The sequence below is a fragment of the Borostomias antarcticus genome (assembly GCF_949987555.1).
Source record: "Borostomias antarcticus genome assembly, chromosome: 6".
Taxonomy (NCBI): Eukaryota; Metazoa; Chordata; class Actinopteri; order Stomiiformes; family Stomiidae; genus Borostomias; species Borostomias antarcticus.
The window spans coordinates 25,555,558-25,574,585 of NC_140239.1; the positions used below are offsets into that span (position 1 = coordinate 25,555,558).

Here is a 19,028-nt window from a genome sequence, read left to right on the forward strand (position 1 = left end):
CAAAATCACAGTCAAGTCACTAGACATTTAATTACAATAAATAGAAAAGTTAGTTTTGAAAAAATTCAGTTTTGCAAAAAGAGCTAAATTAAACTTAATTCAACCACAGGTCCGCCATCACCTTACCACAGCCTCATTGATCAACTATTGAAAACTCCTTCACTTATGATTCAATTTATAAATAATGTGCAAAAGAAAATTACTTCTTTGTAAATGTTAAATTACAGCAATTATTCACAGTATTGCCATTATATTCACTAGCTGGTGGGAGCACAACTGTTCACAATCAATTTTTAAACCATGTCCTTGAAATAGATATGGTACAGTAGGCTGCTAAGTTACTTGTTTATGAAGGTGAAAGATCTTGCACAGTATCAAACGTTAACAGTGCAGTGGCGTTTGAAAAAACGAAAACTTAGGACAGATGGAAATGACATACATACAGTACAGCCTGGTTACTCTGAGGACATGGGTCATATACTGAGGACATGGGTCATCTCTAGGACACGGTCAAGTCTTTAAGCAGAGTCCACGCCCACAGGTTTCAGTCTCTCTTCTCCCTGTCCAGAGAGAGCAGCAGCTTGCGCCTGGGCGACTCCCCCAGCAGGGAGAGGGAGTCTGAGAGGAAGGCTCCTCCGGGAGCTTCGCTAGACTGGGCGGTGGAGAGGACAGAGGCGGCCTGTCCGGCGGCGTTCCCCGATAGCCCAGCTGCGACGTCGGGGGGAGAAGAGAGCGCCTTGTTCGGAGAGTTCAGAAGGCTGGCGTCGTCCATCTCGATGACCTCGAAGTCGGCATCGTTCCATTGGTCGGCCTCGTCCTCCTGTTGCTGCTGCTGCTGCTGCTCCTCCTCCTCCTCGTCGGCTCCCGAGGCCAGCAGGGCCTGGCGGTACTCGCTGTCGTCCGCCTCCCGTCGACCCCTGCCGCGGGGTTTCCTGCCGGGGCCGTCGGGGGTCGAGGCCAGTTTGTACATGACGGGGAACAGGATGGAGGTGGCGGCGGACGTTCCCAGGACCAGGTACATGAGGAGGGGGTGTTCCTGGGTGTTCCTACCCAGCAGGAAGCCCAAGGCGGCGGGCATCACCATCTCGCCCACGGCCACGCCCAGCACGAACACGGCGGCCGAGCGGCCCGTCACCGTGGTGTACTGCTCCACCCAGGAGATGCCGCTGGGGAAGGTGGTGGACAGGGAGATGCCGTAGGCGCCGGTGCCGGCCCACAGCGCCGCCGGCTGGCCGCTGAAGAGCGTGAGCAGCAGGGAGGACAGCGTGCTCCCCACCAGACTCAGCAGGATCATGGTGCCCGGGTGCACGCACGCCGCGAAGAAGATAGCCAGGCCCCGGCCGGCCGCGAACGTGGCCCAGAACAGGGAGTTGAGGCCCGCCGCCTGGTGCTGCTCCATGCGGGCGTGGTCCTTGGCGAAGGTGAAGATGAACGAGCCGTAGGTCACCTCGGCGCCCGCGTAGAAGAAGAAGAAGACGAAGAGCAGGCCGATGAGGGCGACGTGGTGCCGGGACACCAGGGGCTTCCCCGACGGCGTCCGGGCCTTGTCCTGAGGCGGCGCGCCGCGCGCGCAGAGGATGAAGAAGAGGAGGGACACCAGCATGACGAAGAACCCGATCACCACGTAGGCCCACATGGACTCGTGGGCGCTGAACCTGCTGTGGATGAAGTGGCGGAAGTTGGGTGACGACGGGGCCGTGGTGACCTGCTGGGCCGTGTTGGGCTGGGAGGTCCCCGCCGCCACCGCGCTGGCGTTCATACCCGGGTCGCTCCCGAAGAGCAGCTTGGCGATGATGGGCGAGGCGAAGGCGCCGGCGGCGAAGCTGAAGTGGAGGGCCTGCATGTGGGGTCCGGCCTGAGCGCCCCACGTGTTCAGGATCTGGACGTTCCCGCCTGTCGGGAGAGACGCAGAGCCACGCTTCAGTGACGGCTATCGCTAACGTAGTCATTTGCGGTACGGGTGTATCGTGAGAGTTACTGCGCTTACCCGTGTCTAAAATGCCCATAGACGCTCCGATACAGGACATCAAGGCAGTGAGGAGAAGAGCTTCCTTACAGAAAGGAATGGCGAGCATCCCGAACGCCGTCACCAGCATGGAGAAACCTGGAGGGGAGGCGCACGGGACAATGAGGAGGAGCACGGATAACCACCAGGGTAATGAAGAACCTCCGCAAAGGTCAACATTGGGTCATGCTTAAAGCCAACCCAGGGTTAGATCGTTTAGAAATCGAAATCCCTAACTCATTCCTGCCTGGAGTTTGTATATTCAAGTCTTACTGACAGACCTGGGTAGAAATAGTATTCGGTAAAAGCAAATTGGTTCCATTGTGCCAGACAAGAAGCACAGAAGAGTAAATGGAAGTGTTCTAAGTAGTATCAAATGGTAACAGGTCTTCTTACCCAGCAGCAGATGGGGGTTCATGTGGTCAATGAGGACCCCTCCCAATAACGAGCCACCAATGTACCCCGTAGCGCGACCGACAAAGATGTAGGAGATGTTACTAATGTCCTTGTGGACGTTGATGGCCAGGTCCCCGAGGGTCGGGCCCAGAACAGATACGCACATGCCCTGGAAAACAGACAAGAGAACCATCTGACCACACAGACACCAAAGCACACTTCGAGCAAACAGGCATTCTAGATCCATTCGTAGTTGATTCCTGCTATATCCTCGCCAGGAGCATGGATGGCTGGATGTATTGCTTGCTCTTAACAAACTCATCCTTGTTCCTTATTTCCTTGCACCTTGTCTATACAAAAGACAACAACTGACTCTCTACTACTGTACACTTGAACCAACACCTGACAAACACAAGGTGTTCACAATTGAACACCTTGCCCATACAATAACGATTGACTCTTGCCTATAGATTCAGATCTTTATTTGTCACATGCAAACGTACAATGTACAATTACAGTGGAATGTTACTGCCGGCTCCATGATGTGCTCAAGAGTTACAGGTAATTACAATACACAAGTTACCGATTACTCACAAAGAACAATCTATACAATATACTGTACTTTAAGCTAAAGATAAGGTATCGTTGTGGATGTGCTCTGTGCAAATTACACTAGAAATACAATCTAATCTTTACAATGTGAAGGTAAAGATAAGATACCGTGCCGGTGTGGATGTACAGTATTAAGTACAGTACATGCTATAAATATAGATATAAATAAATAACTCAGGAGGGAGGGGGGGCATGTATTTTGTACATGCCGTAGCTATGGATAAGTGAAAATCCAGGGTGATATGTTGTCGTCTGTGTTTACATTTGCATTTGTGGTAGATGTGTAGATATGACACTGTATATACACCAGGGTCATTCAAGTGTCGGATGGCCTGTGGAAAGAAGCACCTCCTCTTAGCGTAGATGCCCTCAAAGTGGGGGTTGTACCCTAAGGTACATTCAGCTGAATGTACTGTACCACTCTCTGTAGGGCCTTATGCTCCTGTGTGCTGCTGTTCCAGTACCAGGTGGTGATATTCCCAGTAAGGATGCTCTCAATTGTGCAGGAGTAGAAGCTCCATCAAATCTGGTGGGACGTTCTGAATTTCTTTAGTTGTCTGAGGTGGTACAGTCTCTGGCGTGCCTTCCTCACCACAGTGTCTACAGTATGAGTGTTGACCATGTCAGGTCCTTGGTGATCTGGACACCAAGGTACTTCAAACTGTCCACTCTCTCTACAGGGGTCCCGCTGATGATTAAGGGGGTGTAGTTCCTTTCCTGCTTCCTCCCAAAGTCCACCAGCATCTCCTTTGTCTTGCTGACGTTCAGATGGAGGTTGTTTTCTGGGCACCACTAAGTCAGGAGCCTCACCTCCTCCAGGCAGGCCCTCTCATCATTATTGGAGATCAGGCCTATCACGGCTGTGTCATCGGCAAACAACGATGGCATTGGAGTAAAAGGTGGCTGTACAGTCATGCGTATTCATATTAGTATAACAATATACCGTAACAATTGACTCTGTACTGTATACTTGAATTTTTATAACTGTACCGCCTGGTCACTGTCATCCATGATTGGATGGAATAAGTAGATGAAGATTAATTTGATAGACTGCTAGACTACAGATAGTAAATTGCCAGACTGGGAACCTTCTAATGTCTAGTTGTGTACCTAGGAATTGGAATTAGGGATTGATTAGTGATGATAAGGACAAACAATAACAAATGGAATTAGGAATGGTGCTCAGAGAGCACAGACCTCCGCCTCTGAATGCTTTCGTGTGCACGCCAAAATTCAATGGGTACTAAATTGGCCCATACTACCCCTCCACAGAGTTTCAAGAAAAGCAGTGTGTGCGACAAGGGGCAGAGCGGTGCACTCCGGACTCTTCCCCGACACACCCCAATCCAAACCCCATATCTCTAGCAACCTCACACAGGTAACTGCCTTCGTTCTAAGTTTTGTTTTCATTTTGTGTAATTCTAGTCCAAAAAATGAATGGAGGTGAATGGGTGGCTGTATTTGGCCGGCTCTGTGGCACCCTCCTTGACTTTTCATATTTTACATTTTTGTTTGAACATACTGATATGCCAGTTAAGATCAGCCATGCAGCTCTAGCTTCCATTTTTGTTTGCAATGATATGTCAGTTCAGCCAGCTCTGGCATCCCTTGTTGTAGAACTAGTTATACAGCTATGTGAGCATGTAGATCCTGCTCAGCGAGAATATGACCTCTTGAACCAGTAAAACCTTACGTCACATGATCAGGCTGAATATGTACAGCAATTACTGATATCAAATCATGTTGACTTCTCTGCAACTGGTTGAAACTAAAATGTGCAGTGCAGGAATCAAAACGAGTTAATCTTGATATGCAGCATAGACTACTCAAATAAACCCGCAAAACGGCACTCGTTACCAGTCCGAGGAAGGATGCACAGAGCGCCAAGGTGACCATCCAACGGCTGCACGCTCCGGGGGCAGCCCTACCACCTCCGCCGATCACTTCAACCCCATCAAACCCTGGGTTCGAACTCTTCTTCCCTGCTTTCAGTACACTCTTCAGCCCTCTCCGTGAGTCCTTTCTCTTGTCAAATAGAGTATCTTCCTCCTGGTCGTCGTTATCATCATCATCCTCCATTCTAGCGAAACGAACATGCTTCTTTTTCACAACGGGATCTCGAGCGGCCGAAGCAGACATGGTAGCCTACCAAACTGTCCAATTATTACGGCTGTTGACAGGCTCGTCCTGAAGTAAACAAATTCGCGCTGGTGCCCCGTTACGTCAGTGGCACTCTGATACCGTCTCACTACCGCTTGGGAGATCCCTCCGATTCAGTCTCTCAGCTTACTCCATCGAATATTGCGTCAGGTAGCAGCAAGTGAGAAGAGCAGCTGGTGAGATTCATATCAGTCAAATGTATGAAGTAGGTCTTCAGCGGATGCGTCAGACGCTTGCAGGAAGTAGTCGTGTTTCTGTGAAATTCACTGAAAATGGCGACCTCTAGTGTACACAGTATTATTATTATTATTACCTCCGCCCCGGCGACAGCGTGGGGCGAGAGGTATGCTTGTGTTTGTTTGTTTGTTCGTCTGTTAGCAGGATTACGCAAAAACTACTAGACCGATTTTCACTAAACTTGGTGGAAGGGCGTAGCATGGTCCACCTTATAACCCATTAAAGCTGAAATAACTGATTTTTCCCACATTTTCAAAACTAATTAAAACCACCTGATATCAGATTCACTGAGCCATAGCATCCTAATAGCATCCCACTTCAATGACTCACCTCTACCAGTCGCCACATCTTGTTATTCCACCATTTCTGCCGGTGTTGTCAAATTTCTCCACCCCCTTGCCTTAAAGGAGTAGTAAAGGGAAAATTATGTTTAAGGTTACTTATGATCATATGGTTCAGATCAAAAGTTGACAAAACGAGCACTTTTGAGAAAGTCTGATAATTGCTCTACCACCGTTTAGGTCATACAATGGATGTGGGTGGGCACCGTGAAAAATCATTCAAAAACATGTTAAACTCTCGATTTCAAAGACAAGAAGCTCACTGAGGGGGTAATTGGTGTCCGTTGGCGTTCTGACATCAAATTCGCCGCAAAGTATGAATCCTGTAGTTTTTCTTTTATCATTTTATGAAATACATTGACTTGTATTGACGCGACCGTTGTAGATGTGTAGATCAATCCACAGAGGGGATTCAGGAAGCAGAACTAGCCTACTTACGGTATCTATTGTTATTGTTTATATTAGCTAGGCTAGGTAGTTTGCTCACTGCTCACGCTACTATTTCGGTCACAGACAAGGAAGCCCTAGGCTACAGTTCAGAAAACGCTTATCAAAATGATCTGATCTTGAAGAGTAGGAATTTGATCGCGAGGAATTAGACTTTGACAGCAGTTAAATTTATCGTTTCGAGCCTGCCCGAGATCAAGGCATTGCGCGAGATCGGAATCAGTTCAAGCGGAAGTTTACACACGTATGTAGTATAGTTCTATGCTAAATATTTTAAAAAGCCTTTCCAGATGAACTACAATATTACTTTATGCCGAATTATATGTCAGAACGCCAACTAACACCTCGGTGAGTTTCTTGTCTTTGAAATTGAGAGCTTAACATGTTTTTTGAATGATTTTTCACGGTGCCCACCCACATCCATTGTATGACCAAAACGGTGGTAGAGCAATTCTCAAAAGCAAGATCAGACTTTCTCAAAAGTGCTAGTTTTGTCAACTTTTTGATCTGAACCATTGTATATGATCATAAGTAACCTTAAAACAGGGCTAAACATGATTTTCCCTTTACTACTCCTTGAATGTAGCCTACTTACTACACGTTTTAGGCCTTTTATTTAAAATAGTATAACATTTGAAGTAAACAACATAGGCTACAGAGACAAATGAACACGTTTGCACCAGTAGCCACCACACAGCACACAGACCCCACACACCTCATTTAGAGCATGTTACTGTAGGTAGAGGCTAACACAGCACACTTCACATCTTAAACTGAAATAAACTAATAAAGCTACTTTTTAATTTACATGCTCAGTAAATTTCTTTTCACCAAAAATGGCTTTGTGGCGAGCAGGAAAAGTGGGCAGGGGCATTTTACCACCAAGGAGTGGTTCTGTTGTAAAACAAATGCTTGCAATCGATTCAGAATCATGAAAACCCCCACAAGCTACTCAAGGCAGAACTAAACATTTTCAAATTTTCCTTGATAAGGTTTCGGTTTACCCAAACTTTCAGTAGCTGTCACGGGTAGCCCTGTATACAGGATTTGTTAGTAGACACCTTTACAAACACATTGGTGAAGAAATGTCTTGGTAAAGCATTTGTTCCCAGATTATATTCCTTGACTATAAGCAACTTACAATAACTGCATTTAACATAGGTAGTGTACATTACATTACATTACAGTCATTTAGCAGACACTTTTATCCAATGCGACTTACAATAATTGCATTTACCGTAGGAAATGTCAGTGTAGGCCTACTACAGTACTATTTGCACTTACTCATTTACTATACTCACAGTGCATCTCCTTTCTAAAACAAGTGACTAATCTAATGCTGAAGGCAAAGTGAAAAATATCAAACAAAAAATACAATAGGTGCTTAAGAGGGAGGATCCTGGTAGTACTTCTTGAAGAGGTGAGTTTTGAGCCTGTGTCGAAAGATGGGCAATGACTATGCTGTCCTGACGTCAGTGGGCAGTTCACTCCACCACTACGGGGCCAGGACAGAGAAGAGCCGTGACCATGTCGTTCGACCGCAGAAGAATGAGCTATTCCTTTCACTGCACTGTAGGCTTGCACCAGTCAACTGTATACGAGCTGCTACAGGGAGTCAGTGGAGAGAACGGAGAAGGGAAGTTGTGTGGGAGAACTTGGGGCAGTTGAACACAAGCAGAGCTGTATCTTTCTGGACAAGCTCCAGAGGTCTGGTGGCTGATGGCGTGGCGCCAGCAAGGACGGAGTGCACTGTCTTGTCAGTGAGGAAGCGGCAAATTCTCCTAATGTTATAGAGCAGGAATCTGCAGGAGCGTGTAACCAATGCAATCTTTGCCAAGAATGGTAGTTGATTGTCCAGGGTCACACCCAGATTCCTCGCAGTTCAAGTGAGGGCAACCCTTCCCCGGGAGGAAAAGCTCATCTCAACCAAATATTATCCATGTATCATCAAAGATCAGCCATGGTATGAGGAAACGGTCTAGGTATGAGGAAACGGTCATGGTCTCTGTCGAGCACCGTGGGAGGATCAGTCTGCTACTGATTATGCTCCTCTGCCTGATCAGAGTGTCATATCAGGGTTGTGACAGATTGTCCATGATGGCCAGCAGTTTGGAAAGTGTTAGTTTTCCACTGCATAGCATTCACCAACCTACTACTCACTGAGGCCAGCTTCTGGGCTGGAACGTTTTACTCTCTCAGCCCTCCTCCCTCTGGGAGTTATTTTTTCAGTGTGTGGGTACGTGATTCTGGGTACGTGATTCTGACTCGAGACGACTTTTGTTGTTTTGCTCCAGCCATGGTATGAGAAAGAGTCTAGGTATGAGGAAACGCTCACGGTCTCTCTAGAGCACTGTGGGAGGATTAGTCTGCTACTGATGGTGACCCTCTGCCTGACCAGAGTGTTGTGTGGGAGCCAGGGTATATTCTCCGCTGTCACTCTGACTCTTCGCAATCACTAGAAATCTCAGACATGACACAAAATGGATATAAAGCCAGTGTTTAAGACAGGCCTATGACAGTGCTCTACAGAGACCTTGAGCGTTTCCTCATGCCTAGACTCTTTCCTCATACCATGGCTGAAGTGAAACAATGATCAAGTTATTGTTGAAGAAGTTTGATGATAGATGGCTACATAATTGATTGAGATGAAGAAAGAGTGAGAGATAACAAGTTTAAATGTCCCCTAGTGTTACAGTGATCAGTTCCTGATCAACTGAATAGAAAGAAAAATAGAACGAAAGAAAGACTATTTAACTTACACAATTGAAATACCAACTATCATGGTTCTAGTAATGGAATTGGCACTCCAAATGAATGGACTGTAATGTTGGAAATGCACCAAGCCAACGGTGCACCTGACTGCTCCTGACAAAAGTCGGCCTGAGTCAGAATCACGTACCCAGAATCACTTATCCACACACCCAAAAAATAACTCCCAGAGGGAGGAGGGCTGAGAGAGTAAAACGTTCCAGCCCAGAAGCTGGCCTCAGTGAGTAGTAGGTTGGTGAATGCTATGCAGTGGAAAACGAACACTGTCCAAACTGCTGGCCATCATGGACAATCTGTCACAACCCTGACATGACACTCTGATCAGGCAGAGGAGCATAATCAGTAGCAGACTGATCCTCCCACGGTGCTCGACAGAGACCGTGACCGCTTCCTCATGCCTAGACCGTTTCCTCATACCATGGCTGGAGCAAAACAATGATCTTTGATTTAAAGATTACACATAATTACTAATTACACAATTTACAAATTACATAAAGCTATACAAATAAAGGTACCAGCATGGATGATTTATATACATACTATAAATATAGATCCAGGGGGAATACTGTCTGTACAAATAAGGCGTGGGTGTATTATGTACATGCGATAGCTATAAATAGATATACTGTCATATGCATTGCACATACTGTATATGGTGATATTATATACAATAGATATACTGACACTATGCACACTACATATATGTAGATTTAGTGACACTATACACTAGCTAGAGTAATTCGGGTGCCGGATGGCCTGGGGGAAGAAACTTCTTTGTACTCGCGAGGTGGGTGTGGTACCTTTTCCCTGACTGTACCAGAGAGAACAGTTCACTTGTTAGACCACACAACTGTCAACAACACTAACCAGATGCACCTGGCACACCCAGCCAATCAGCTCAATCTGACACACCTGTTACCCCGTGTCTACACAATACCAATTAAAGTCCTCATAAATCTGCATCAATCTCCTGGGAATTTATGAAACAAGGATGAATAAGGAGTCTGTTGAACTTGAACACATCTTTACTTAGTTAAAAATATTTAATTTCTGTTGTATTTTGCACTACATTGCACATAGCACTGTGGTACATTGCATATCATCAAATCAAAACAAAACAAAACAAGCAATTAGCAAAACAGCAACATTTCAATTCCTTCAAGTCTATGAGGGACATGAATTTACAATACAACATTGTACATTTAAAGCAAATCCATTTCTGCATGACCAAGAAACGGAACAAAGCAGCACTGTTGAATATTTTCTTGCAACATAACAGTGTACTTTTAAGAATACTATGTGTACAATCTGTATGCTCACTGTAGTAGTCGGGCATCATTCATAAACACTGAATTAACTGTATATTTTGTATGATTTTGGATCAAGCCTATGTATAACAAAATCTACATAAGAAACTTTTATCACATATAAAACGATATGCTGTTTAATTTGGTCTTCAGCCACTTGATAAAAAATAGAACATCAATAAACTCTTTTGTCTCTCGCATACACTGTTTATACTGGGACATTTCCAGACAGTTACAAAGTTCTTTGGATGGCAAAGAATTTATTCAGTATTTAAGCATCATTTATAATTTCTGAAACAAGAAGTTAAGTTAATGCAATTTGTAATGTGCATGGTAAAGTGTTCTCTCAATAAACATAAAAATTCAGTAATTTCTTTTACTTGAGAAATTACCTAAGGCTTTCGGTGGTGAGTAGCGCAACTGGTAATATGAAAAGGATAATGCATGCACATCAAAAATAAAAGCATAAAATGAATGAAATGTATATAATGTGAATTGATTGAAATTAACACTATTTGTATGCTCTGGTCGACACCAAGAAATCTGAGATAGAATGTTCCACAGGGTACTTCAAAGTACAGAGAAAGGGCTATACTGTATCTAAAAGCAAGCTTTATGCTCTTAGACAGCGGCATTTCTTCCCAAAATGGATGATTTATTTGCCTTCCCAATCCCAGTCACAAAAATTCAACTTTAGTTGCCCTTGAATACAAACGCTGCTCTGTAATACTGAGACAGCACCACACCCAGACAAAGCATACTGTGAAGGCTGGGAGGCTGAAAGACTCTGACAAGGTCTCACTCCTGATGTCTGGATAGTCTATGGACTATCCAGAATAGTCTATGGACTATCCAGACATCTGGATGGAGGGGAGATATTGCAATAAAACATTATGGTTTAGTTTCTTAATGAACATCAAGTCTCTTAGTTCTGAAATGATTGTTAAAACAAAATCCCAGAAATGTGCATGACATCTGAGGTAGATTGTGTCATAAGTATTTTGTCAATGATCAACAACCCACAGACATTCTATTCTGAAACATTGGATTTTGACAGAGGTTGACTTTTCTACTTCAGTGGTCAAAGATATTGTCAGGTCAAAATCCTTCACTGTTCCTTCACAAAGTAGAGGGTCCTTAGATTTTCCAAGAGCAATCTTAGTTATTTTTTATTTTATAGTTGCTGAAATGCAGGCTAACATTTTTCATTAAGCTATCCTATGGGTAAGGAAAATATAGACATATTAAAGCAGGCTGCTTTGGCAAATATAATTGATAGTTGTCAGTCATGTCAAGTCATGTCATCCCAAAAACTAGACCATTTGGCCTTCAGTACATTGAATACTTGGATATGCTGTAGGAACTTCTAGAAAAAAATAAATACCATATATGCAAAATATGATAGTTAAAACAAACATATTAATCTAACAGAGGACTGAGCTCATAGTCAATGATTAAGTTGACCTAATGGTCCCATCTGTCAATGATTAATAGAACCTATCTCAAATTACTTCTGAAATATGGTAGAGACAGAGTCTATAATCATAAAATATGCTGAAAGTATATATTTGGTTTAGTAAAATATGTGCTAAAAATACTGCTCAATTTAAACAGTACAAATAATTCAGAATATTGATTGATTCTAACATGTAAATTCATGTAAATGACTCCTTATTAATCAATGTTCATCCTTCACCTATGTTGCATAAAAAAGCTAAGTTTAAGGATCCTGATCTTGTGCTGGCAAAATCATGTACTGTATGCAAAACAATCCAAGGGCACTGATGTTAAACACTGAGAAGGCTGACAAAGATTTTCAGGTACTGTGTTAAGTGGTCGCTTTTACATACCTGTACAGCAACAGGGACCCCTCTAAAGAGAACTAGATTAAAAATAATGATGATAATAATAATAATAACAATAATAATAATAGATGGAGCAGTCAGAACTAGTTAAGGTTTCGACTGCTGTCTTGAGATGATGACATTTCAGATTTCATGGTTGGGGTGCAATCACTTGTGCTTAAAGCTGCTCCCCTGAGGTGTTCAGGCACCTTAGTCAAATAAGACAACCATTAAATCTACTACACACGACCTCCAAACCCCTTATTCAAGCACTTCTTTGAAGTTACATTAATAAATTTCATCAAAATACAAGTTGGCATGCTATAAGAGAGTATGAAAACCTACAGGTCATTCTATTTCAGAACGAGCTCTCATTGGACGTTATTGGACATAAAAATACAAAGGCTAACTTTAAAAAGTTAAAGCAGCATTTTTCTGTAGTTAGATTGCTATTGAAGTAAAACTAGACTATTATACTCTACAAAGGCACATTTAAATTTGAAATGTGAAAGTGAGACTGGCCACAATTTTTAAGGTAAAAAAAAGGTGCTTGCAGCCTTCAAAATCAGTAAGCACCAAATGACAGCATGCGTTCCCTTGTGAGAAAACTGTAAGATATCCTAATTCCCATTTTTACCTTCAAGTTAATTCCATAGCTGGAAGATTGATGAAAAACAACAATCCAATGCATAGCTTTTCAAGATCACATTCATGTGTGCTTGTTGCATTTCTATGTGTTTAACTGACATGTACTGTATCAATACGTCAGCGTTTTCCTCGCATCTTCCAGCAGAGGCAACCATTGAAATATGGTTCATACATACACCGGTAAATCACATATTTAATCGATACCTGTATCATAAAATCGTCAGTTCCATGGGTGTAGTGATGTGGGTGAGTATGTGTCTGGCTGTGTGTGCTGTTCTTTGAGTGTGTCTCGGGAACTTAAAGAACTGATTCGTCTCCAGCCTTCATGTGCGCTGCTTCTCCCTGAGTCACAATGTTCTTTTCAAAGTCCAGCATCTTCTGGGTGGTGTCATCCCTCTGTTGGGCCTTGTTCTCCTTCTCTCTCCTCTTCCGCCTGGCCTCCACCCACGGGATGAGGCACAGCACGGCCCCGCCGATGATAGGGGGGATACCGGCCAGGTAGAACGCCACGTCATAGCTCCCCAGTCTGTCTCTTAGGAACCCTGGAGAGAAACAGCACATTGACGTGGTTTAGTGGCCTGAAATGAGACTGGCAACACGATGCTCTTCCACAGCCTCACAAGATACACAACAATGGCAGGCTTATCTGAGCTGGGGCTGAGTGGTACTACAGTAAGTATTGTGTCAAAAGGTATTTGTTTATACAACAGAGAAGATTAGAAACTGGCGAGGGGGGGTACCATCTGAGCGATGGTACTTTTCACAGCATAGGGTGCTTTCAGACCGTGGTACTTTTCCCCACAAACTATGAACCTTTGGGGAACTCGCTGGGTTCACACCGCAGGAGCCAGGGTCTACGGGGGCGGTTTGCTGTGAACTAAATCCCCCCAAAATGCCCCCATTGATGAGGTAGTACTCTTGCCGGGGGATGGTACTTTGTGGGTGGGGCAGCAACACTGAACATTTCTGATTGGCTGAGTAGGGAGACTACTGGCAACGTTTTATTTCAACAGCACCATGTTTAAATTCACTCCTCTTGCGTACTGGTGACATAACAATCAGCTAGATTAGCTACTGAAATAGCTAGCGGGTTCAGTGGCAGATTAGCTAGTCAAACGTTCTAGAGCTCATTTGAATATTTCCCAGCAGGCAGTTGGTGAGATGTTTTTCTGTGAGGGAATGGTATTATGATTTGTGCTCATTTGTAATTTGCGGAGTGAAACTGGTTCTAATGGGTAGACTAGCAGTTCTCACATGCCACCTTTTCTCTGTTCGCCATTAATGACACAGAAACCAGTAAAGTTGCATTTTCCAGCTCTGATTCCACGTTATTACATTGAAACTACCATCTTTGTTTCCAGGTAGCAAACCATGAGCTTAGTTGGGATTTCAGGAAGAATATAACATAATTAAATAGAAATAGGCAATGTTGCATTTTCCAGCTATAATTCCACATTATTAAATGTACATATAAACTACCGTCTCTTGTTTCCATGTAACAAATCATTGGCTTAAATAGGATGTTAGGAAGGGATTGGTGTGTATCTATACAGGTAACTACTACTCATACAGTAACTACTGGTAATTGATTGCTGGTAATTTCCTCGTGGTAATGTAGATATTAACATGGTATTACCTTGGTAACTACAGTACACAGGTAACTACAACTAGTAGTAACTAATGGTAATTGTCATGGTATTACCCTGGTATTGTCATGGTATTACCTTCTTATTACTGAGCCTTAATGTAAAGTGGTGCCCGACACTCAATACCCCATCTCCCTGACATGCCCTAATTTTATGGGCCAAAATGGACGCTTTGTCTGTGGTACAGTGTGAACAAGCTGCACATGAATGTGGAATTCAAGTAGCTATGAAGGTTATCTAAGCTTAAGATGAATGGATGTTTGTGCACTCACATTCCTGAAGTGAAATACACATCATTATCCATACTGTATACATTCTTGTATAAACTGTGTATTTTGACACCAGGCTGATACCCTAATACTTTCACCTCTTACATGCAGTTGACGTTGTCACGGGAACGATAGGTTCCTCGTGCTTCGGAATGTTTGAATGGAAGACTTTTCTCTTTCTTGTTCCTTGAGACACATCTCTAGGAACAAGAACTTCCAAGTACAAACACCAGATGGCACAAGAGAACTCTTATCAACTGGCTCCTTTGGCTTCTAACCCCCCCCCCCCCCCCCCACACACACACACACACACACCCAAGAAGAAGTGAAAATCACATAACATCTTGCCCCCCTAGTGAGCGCTGAAGCCTGGCACGGACCCCCGGCTGGCAGTACCTGCGATAGGAGGTCCCACGGTCATGGGCACTGACATCATCCCCAGCAGGAAGCCGATGGCCTGGGACACGTCCTTGGAGCCCACCAGCTCGAAGGCGATGGGAGCCATGATGCAGATGAAGCAGCCGTCGAACAGCCCCATCAGCAGGCACACGGCGATCAGGTACCCGAAGACGTGGCACAGCGGGATCATCATGGACATCAGGCCAATCACCAGGAACGACGACACCTGGGGGATTGTGGGTAGACGCAGTCAGGCAAGGGGGGGCGGTCTCAGTGACCTGAGTGAGACCAACTCTACGCTGAAAAGAACACGAATCTGCAGCACTGAAAACCAGTCCGTCGCATTGCTTTTCCTACAGCAGCATCGTAAGCGGACGCGACTCTGGTTATGCTGAGGACGCGGCCTGACAGGGACATGGCGCTGTCCTCCGGTCTCTCACCTGCAGGTAGACCTTGTTGACTCCGGGGACGTAGTCGGCCACCCTGCCGAAGATGAGGCGGCCCACCCCCGACGTGACCCCGATGCACATGAGCAGGACCTCCTTGTTGGCGTCGCTTCCGAAGCGCTCCTCCACGTGTTTCATCTACAGATGACAAACAGGAAACAGACCTCTTCAGTCTACCACAGCTGCCTATTGCACTTAATCTAATAACGCCTCACTGTACCTCACAGAAGACTTACTGTCTCCCTAGACTCCACTTTTTCGGTTTGGAAAAGCAAAGGCTTACATTTTGCTGATCTCTACAACAACAAGGTCTTCAGTAGCCTGGAAACATTGAATACAAAATACAATCTCCCACAACACAGTTTATTTAGCGTGTCTGTACAAGGGCGGGGGTGTCTGTTACTGTACTGTACTGTCAATGTCTATGTAATGTCCGCCTACGATGTCTACTGTATGTAAAATGTTGTTCGTTGTTAAATGTATTGTGCTGCAGTCCTGTGAAAATGAATTTCCCCTTGAGGGACAATAAAGTCTAATGTAATCTAGCTACTTTCAGGTTAGACACTGTGTCCAAAACAAGTTTCCTTTGTTCCCACAGCTGCCTACCATACTTCCATGTGAGGCTCTTTTCACACTTCTTCCTGAGTAAAAGGGTCAGATTTCATCTTTGTACCGGGATATACAGTAAGCAGCCTCGAGGTCTCCTCCCTCATTCAGACTAGGAATGGAGGGGAGGCTGAGCTGGGTACAGGGTCTGCAGACGAGGAGGCGGGTTCTCCATAGGATAGACTTAAGTGAATCCAGATTGGCTGAGATCTACCCAGAGGTGGAGGATAAGTGTGATCACTGTGACCAATCACCGGCCAACCTCACTCACATGTTTATGTCATGCAAAAAATAATAATTCTGGAACTCTGTTTTTTGAAATCCTTTCAAGGGTTATATCTGTCCATCTTGAACCCTCTCCTCATTTAGCTATTTTTGGAGTTTCAGGAAACTTCAACACTCTATCAACCTCCAAGGACACAGACATTGTTGCTTTTTCCACCCTGTTAGCAAGACGCAGAATTTTGCTTATTTGGAAGTCACCAGACTCTCCCTCAACATCTATGTGGCTCAAAGATATAATGAGTCTAGACCTAATGAACCACACTTGATTCAACTGAGTCAATTTATATCTCAAATGTACTGTATTTTTCTGTTTGAGAATGAGCATGTGTCTCGGGGGTATGTATATACAGTACTTATGTAGGTATATTTCTGTAAGATACTTTTGTCATTATTATGACTTCAGCCGCTGTTGTTGTAACCCCCTGCATCCTATTATTATCTTATGTTACATTTATTTATTTATTTACAAATAATTGCTTTTTTCTGGTATGGGGAAGGAAGGGGGGGGGGGTATAAGATTATGGGGAGGTTGTTGAGGGTGGATCCTGAGGGGGAGGATTCAGGGTTTAAAAGAAAATTCTGGACATTGCTTTTGTCATTTTCTACTGTAACATCAAAAAAGACTTACTGTAACTACACTCCAAATTAGTTCATTTGATGTACAATTTGATACTGATAGGGGAAATATTCTGTGCACTATGCAGGAGAATGTCTTATCGCCAGTGTGAATGCAAAGTATATGCGAGCTACTGTTTATCTGTATGTGCGAGTCAGCAGGTTTTCATTTTGCTGGCCTGCTGAGGCCATCTACAGTAAGTGCAGATTCATTTTCCAGGCCCACCCAAGCGAGGGGTACCACCGCCTGCTCTACACCTCTTATTTTTAACATGGGAGGAAACTAGACAGCCCAACCCCCATCACTGGACACTCCCCATCCCCATATTTCACATTTACAACCCTGACCCACTCTTCTGTTCACTTTCCAGTCAAAGGGAGTATGCTATCCGCCCGGGCTGTCGCAGCTAAGGTGTGTGGCAACATAGGGTTGCAGCCCAACGCATGGAGATGAAATGCAGCCAAGACCGTCCCTCCTCCCCAGAAGAGCTCATCTGGGAGCCCCGTGGCCCAGGAGGCTGTGTGGAAGACGGAGGGAGGAACCAGAGAGGCAGGGAGGCCCGCTACCCAGAACCCCGCCAGCAGCCAGGGACACCACATCCCTTCCTGCCCCCCGGGCTAATAAGCTCTATTCCACCCCTCCTCCTCCTCCCTCCATCCCCCTCATCCCTGCAGGTCACAAGGGGATCCATCCATCCATCCATCCCCCCTGGATGATTGATCTGTGATTATGAAACAACGACAGCTCATTCTCTATTCATTGGTTTCCTGGGGGAGGGGGTTGTTCTCGTGCTCCAGGGGTTGAGAGTGTAGTCTGAGAGCAGGTCACGGGGGGTGATGGATGCTACCATCACGTGGGGGAGTCCTAAATGTGAGCAGCATGTGAAACACACACCGCCGGCCGGCCGGTGGGCTCTCAGGGGAGGTGATCCTCAGAACCACAGCAGATGGGGACCGGGTCTCTCTCTGACGGAGCAGAATGAGCCCGTAGGTCTCTCCCCCCGTGGGCCCTACTCTTCCTGTTTCACAGCCCCTGTATCAGTCATCATTCAGTAACACCAGGATTGAGTAGCTGGAAGAAATTTGGCTGAATTTTATCTTGACAGTTGGAATTTTGGCTTCTTCTCCAAAATATCTTTTTAAAGATTTTATGAAATTGTATTATAATTCATTTAATTATTGAATCATTTTAATAACACATTGAAGGCTTTAATAATCTACTTGGTGATATGGAGTGATATGCAGCGCTATCTCCACCACAGCCTATAATGTGCGGAATTTTGGCTTCCTCTCAGATAAACCCATTTTTGAAGACATGCCATTTAAGTATTTATTCATTTTAATAAACACACATATTAAAAGCATTAATAATCTACTCGGTGATATGGAGTGATATGCGGGGCTATCTCCACCACAAAGCCTCCCTAACCAGGCTAGACATCCCAGAGGTTCATCACAAGTCACATGATCACCATTTGTAACATGTGAAGGCCATAAAACACGTAATAAAAACATTTTTTTAAAGAAAAAAATGAACTCTGACCCTCTGTGCTGTGCCATCAATAAGAACTCAGCCTCAGAATAAATCAGCCTTTGGTCAGCAGTAATCCTGCCATGTCACATGGTAACTCAAACAGGTCACCAGACCAGACGCATATCCTGTTCACCCCCCGATGACATCATAGTTCCAACCCGGGTCAGAACGTACTGCTACTGTGCTCTCTAAGTCACATGGTGCAATAATAAAATAAAGACCTACTTGTCACTAATTGTAAAGCACAAATTCAGCACTGCACACTGTATTCCAGGGCTGGTTGGCCTTCATCAGATAAAAAATGTATGGCTAAAACTATAAATTATAGACAAATAACAATCAATAAGGGGGAAATCAATAAACATGACAAAGCAAAGCTAAAATGCCTTTGGAGGAGGTGCAGGTCTGTCAACCCTGTAGGAAGCATTTCCTGAACTAATAAGCTCAAACATTGCGTTAATC

General features: G+C 44.5%; 2 protein-coding genes across 2 annotated transcripts in view; both read right to left on the reverse strand.

The window, feature by feature from the left end:
* Positions 1-118: 118 nt before the first annotated feature.
* On the reverse strand, positions 119-5,326 carry mfsd4b (major facilitator superfamily domain containing 4B). Its single transcript, XM_084439737.1, has 4 exons — positions 4,871-5,326; positions 2,402-2,570; positions 1,988-2,104; positions 119-1,893 (listed from the first exon to the last, which is right to left on the reverse strand). Exons 1-4 carry the CDS (start codon positions 5,150-5,152, stop codon positions 545-547), a joined length of 1,917 nt encoding a protein of 638 aa, XP_084295863.1. The 5' UTR covers positions 5,153-5,326; the 3' UTR covers positions 119-544.
* A 4,671-nt stretch (positions 5,327-9,997) lies between these two features.
* Positions 9,998-19,028, reverse strand: part of slc16a10 (solute carrier family 16 member 10) — a 33,897-nt gene continuing 24,866 nt past the window's right edge. Inside the window, exons 4-6 of the mRNA XM_084439771.1 lie at positions 15,521-15,664; positions 15,078-15,306; positions 9,998-13,308 (exon numbers count right to left, since the gene is read on the reverse strand). Of these exons, the coding sequence (XP_084295897.1) occupies positions 13,064-13,308; positions 15,078-15,306; positions 15,521-15,664 (618 nt within the window). The 3' untranslated portion in view covers positions 9,998-13,063. The remainder of the gene's footprint in view (positions 13,309-15,077; positions 15,307-15,520; positions 15,665-19,028) is intronic.

Excerpts from the sequence above, each read along its gene's own strand:
- mfsd4b (XM_084439737.1), bottom strand. The coding sequence starts at position 5,152 with ATGTCTGCTTCGGCCGCTCGAGATCCCGTTGTGAAAAAGAAGCATGTT. Across the intron at positions 2,105-2,401 it reads GAACCCCCATCTGCTGCTGG|GTTTCTCCATGCTGGTGACG; the intron begins GTAAGAAGACCT and ends CCTCCCCTCCAG. Across the intron at positions 1,894-1,987 it reads TATGGGCATTTTAGACACGG|GCGGGAACGTCCAGATCCTG; the intron begins GTAAGCGCAGTA and ends CTCTCCCGACAG.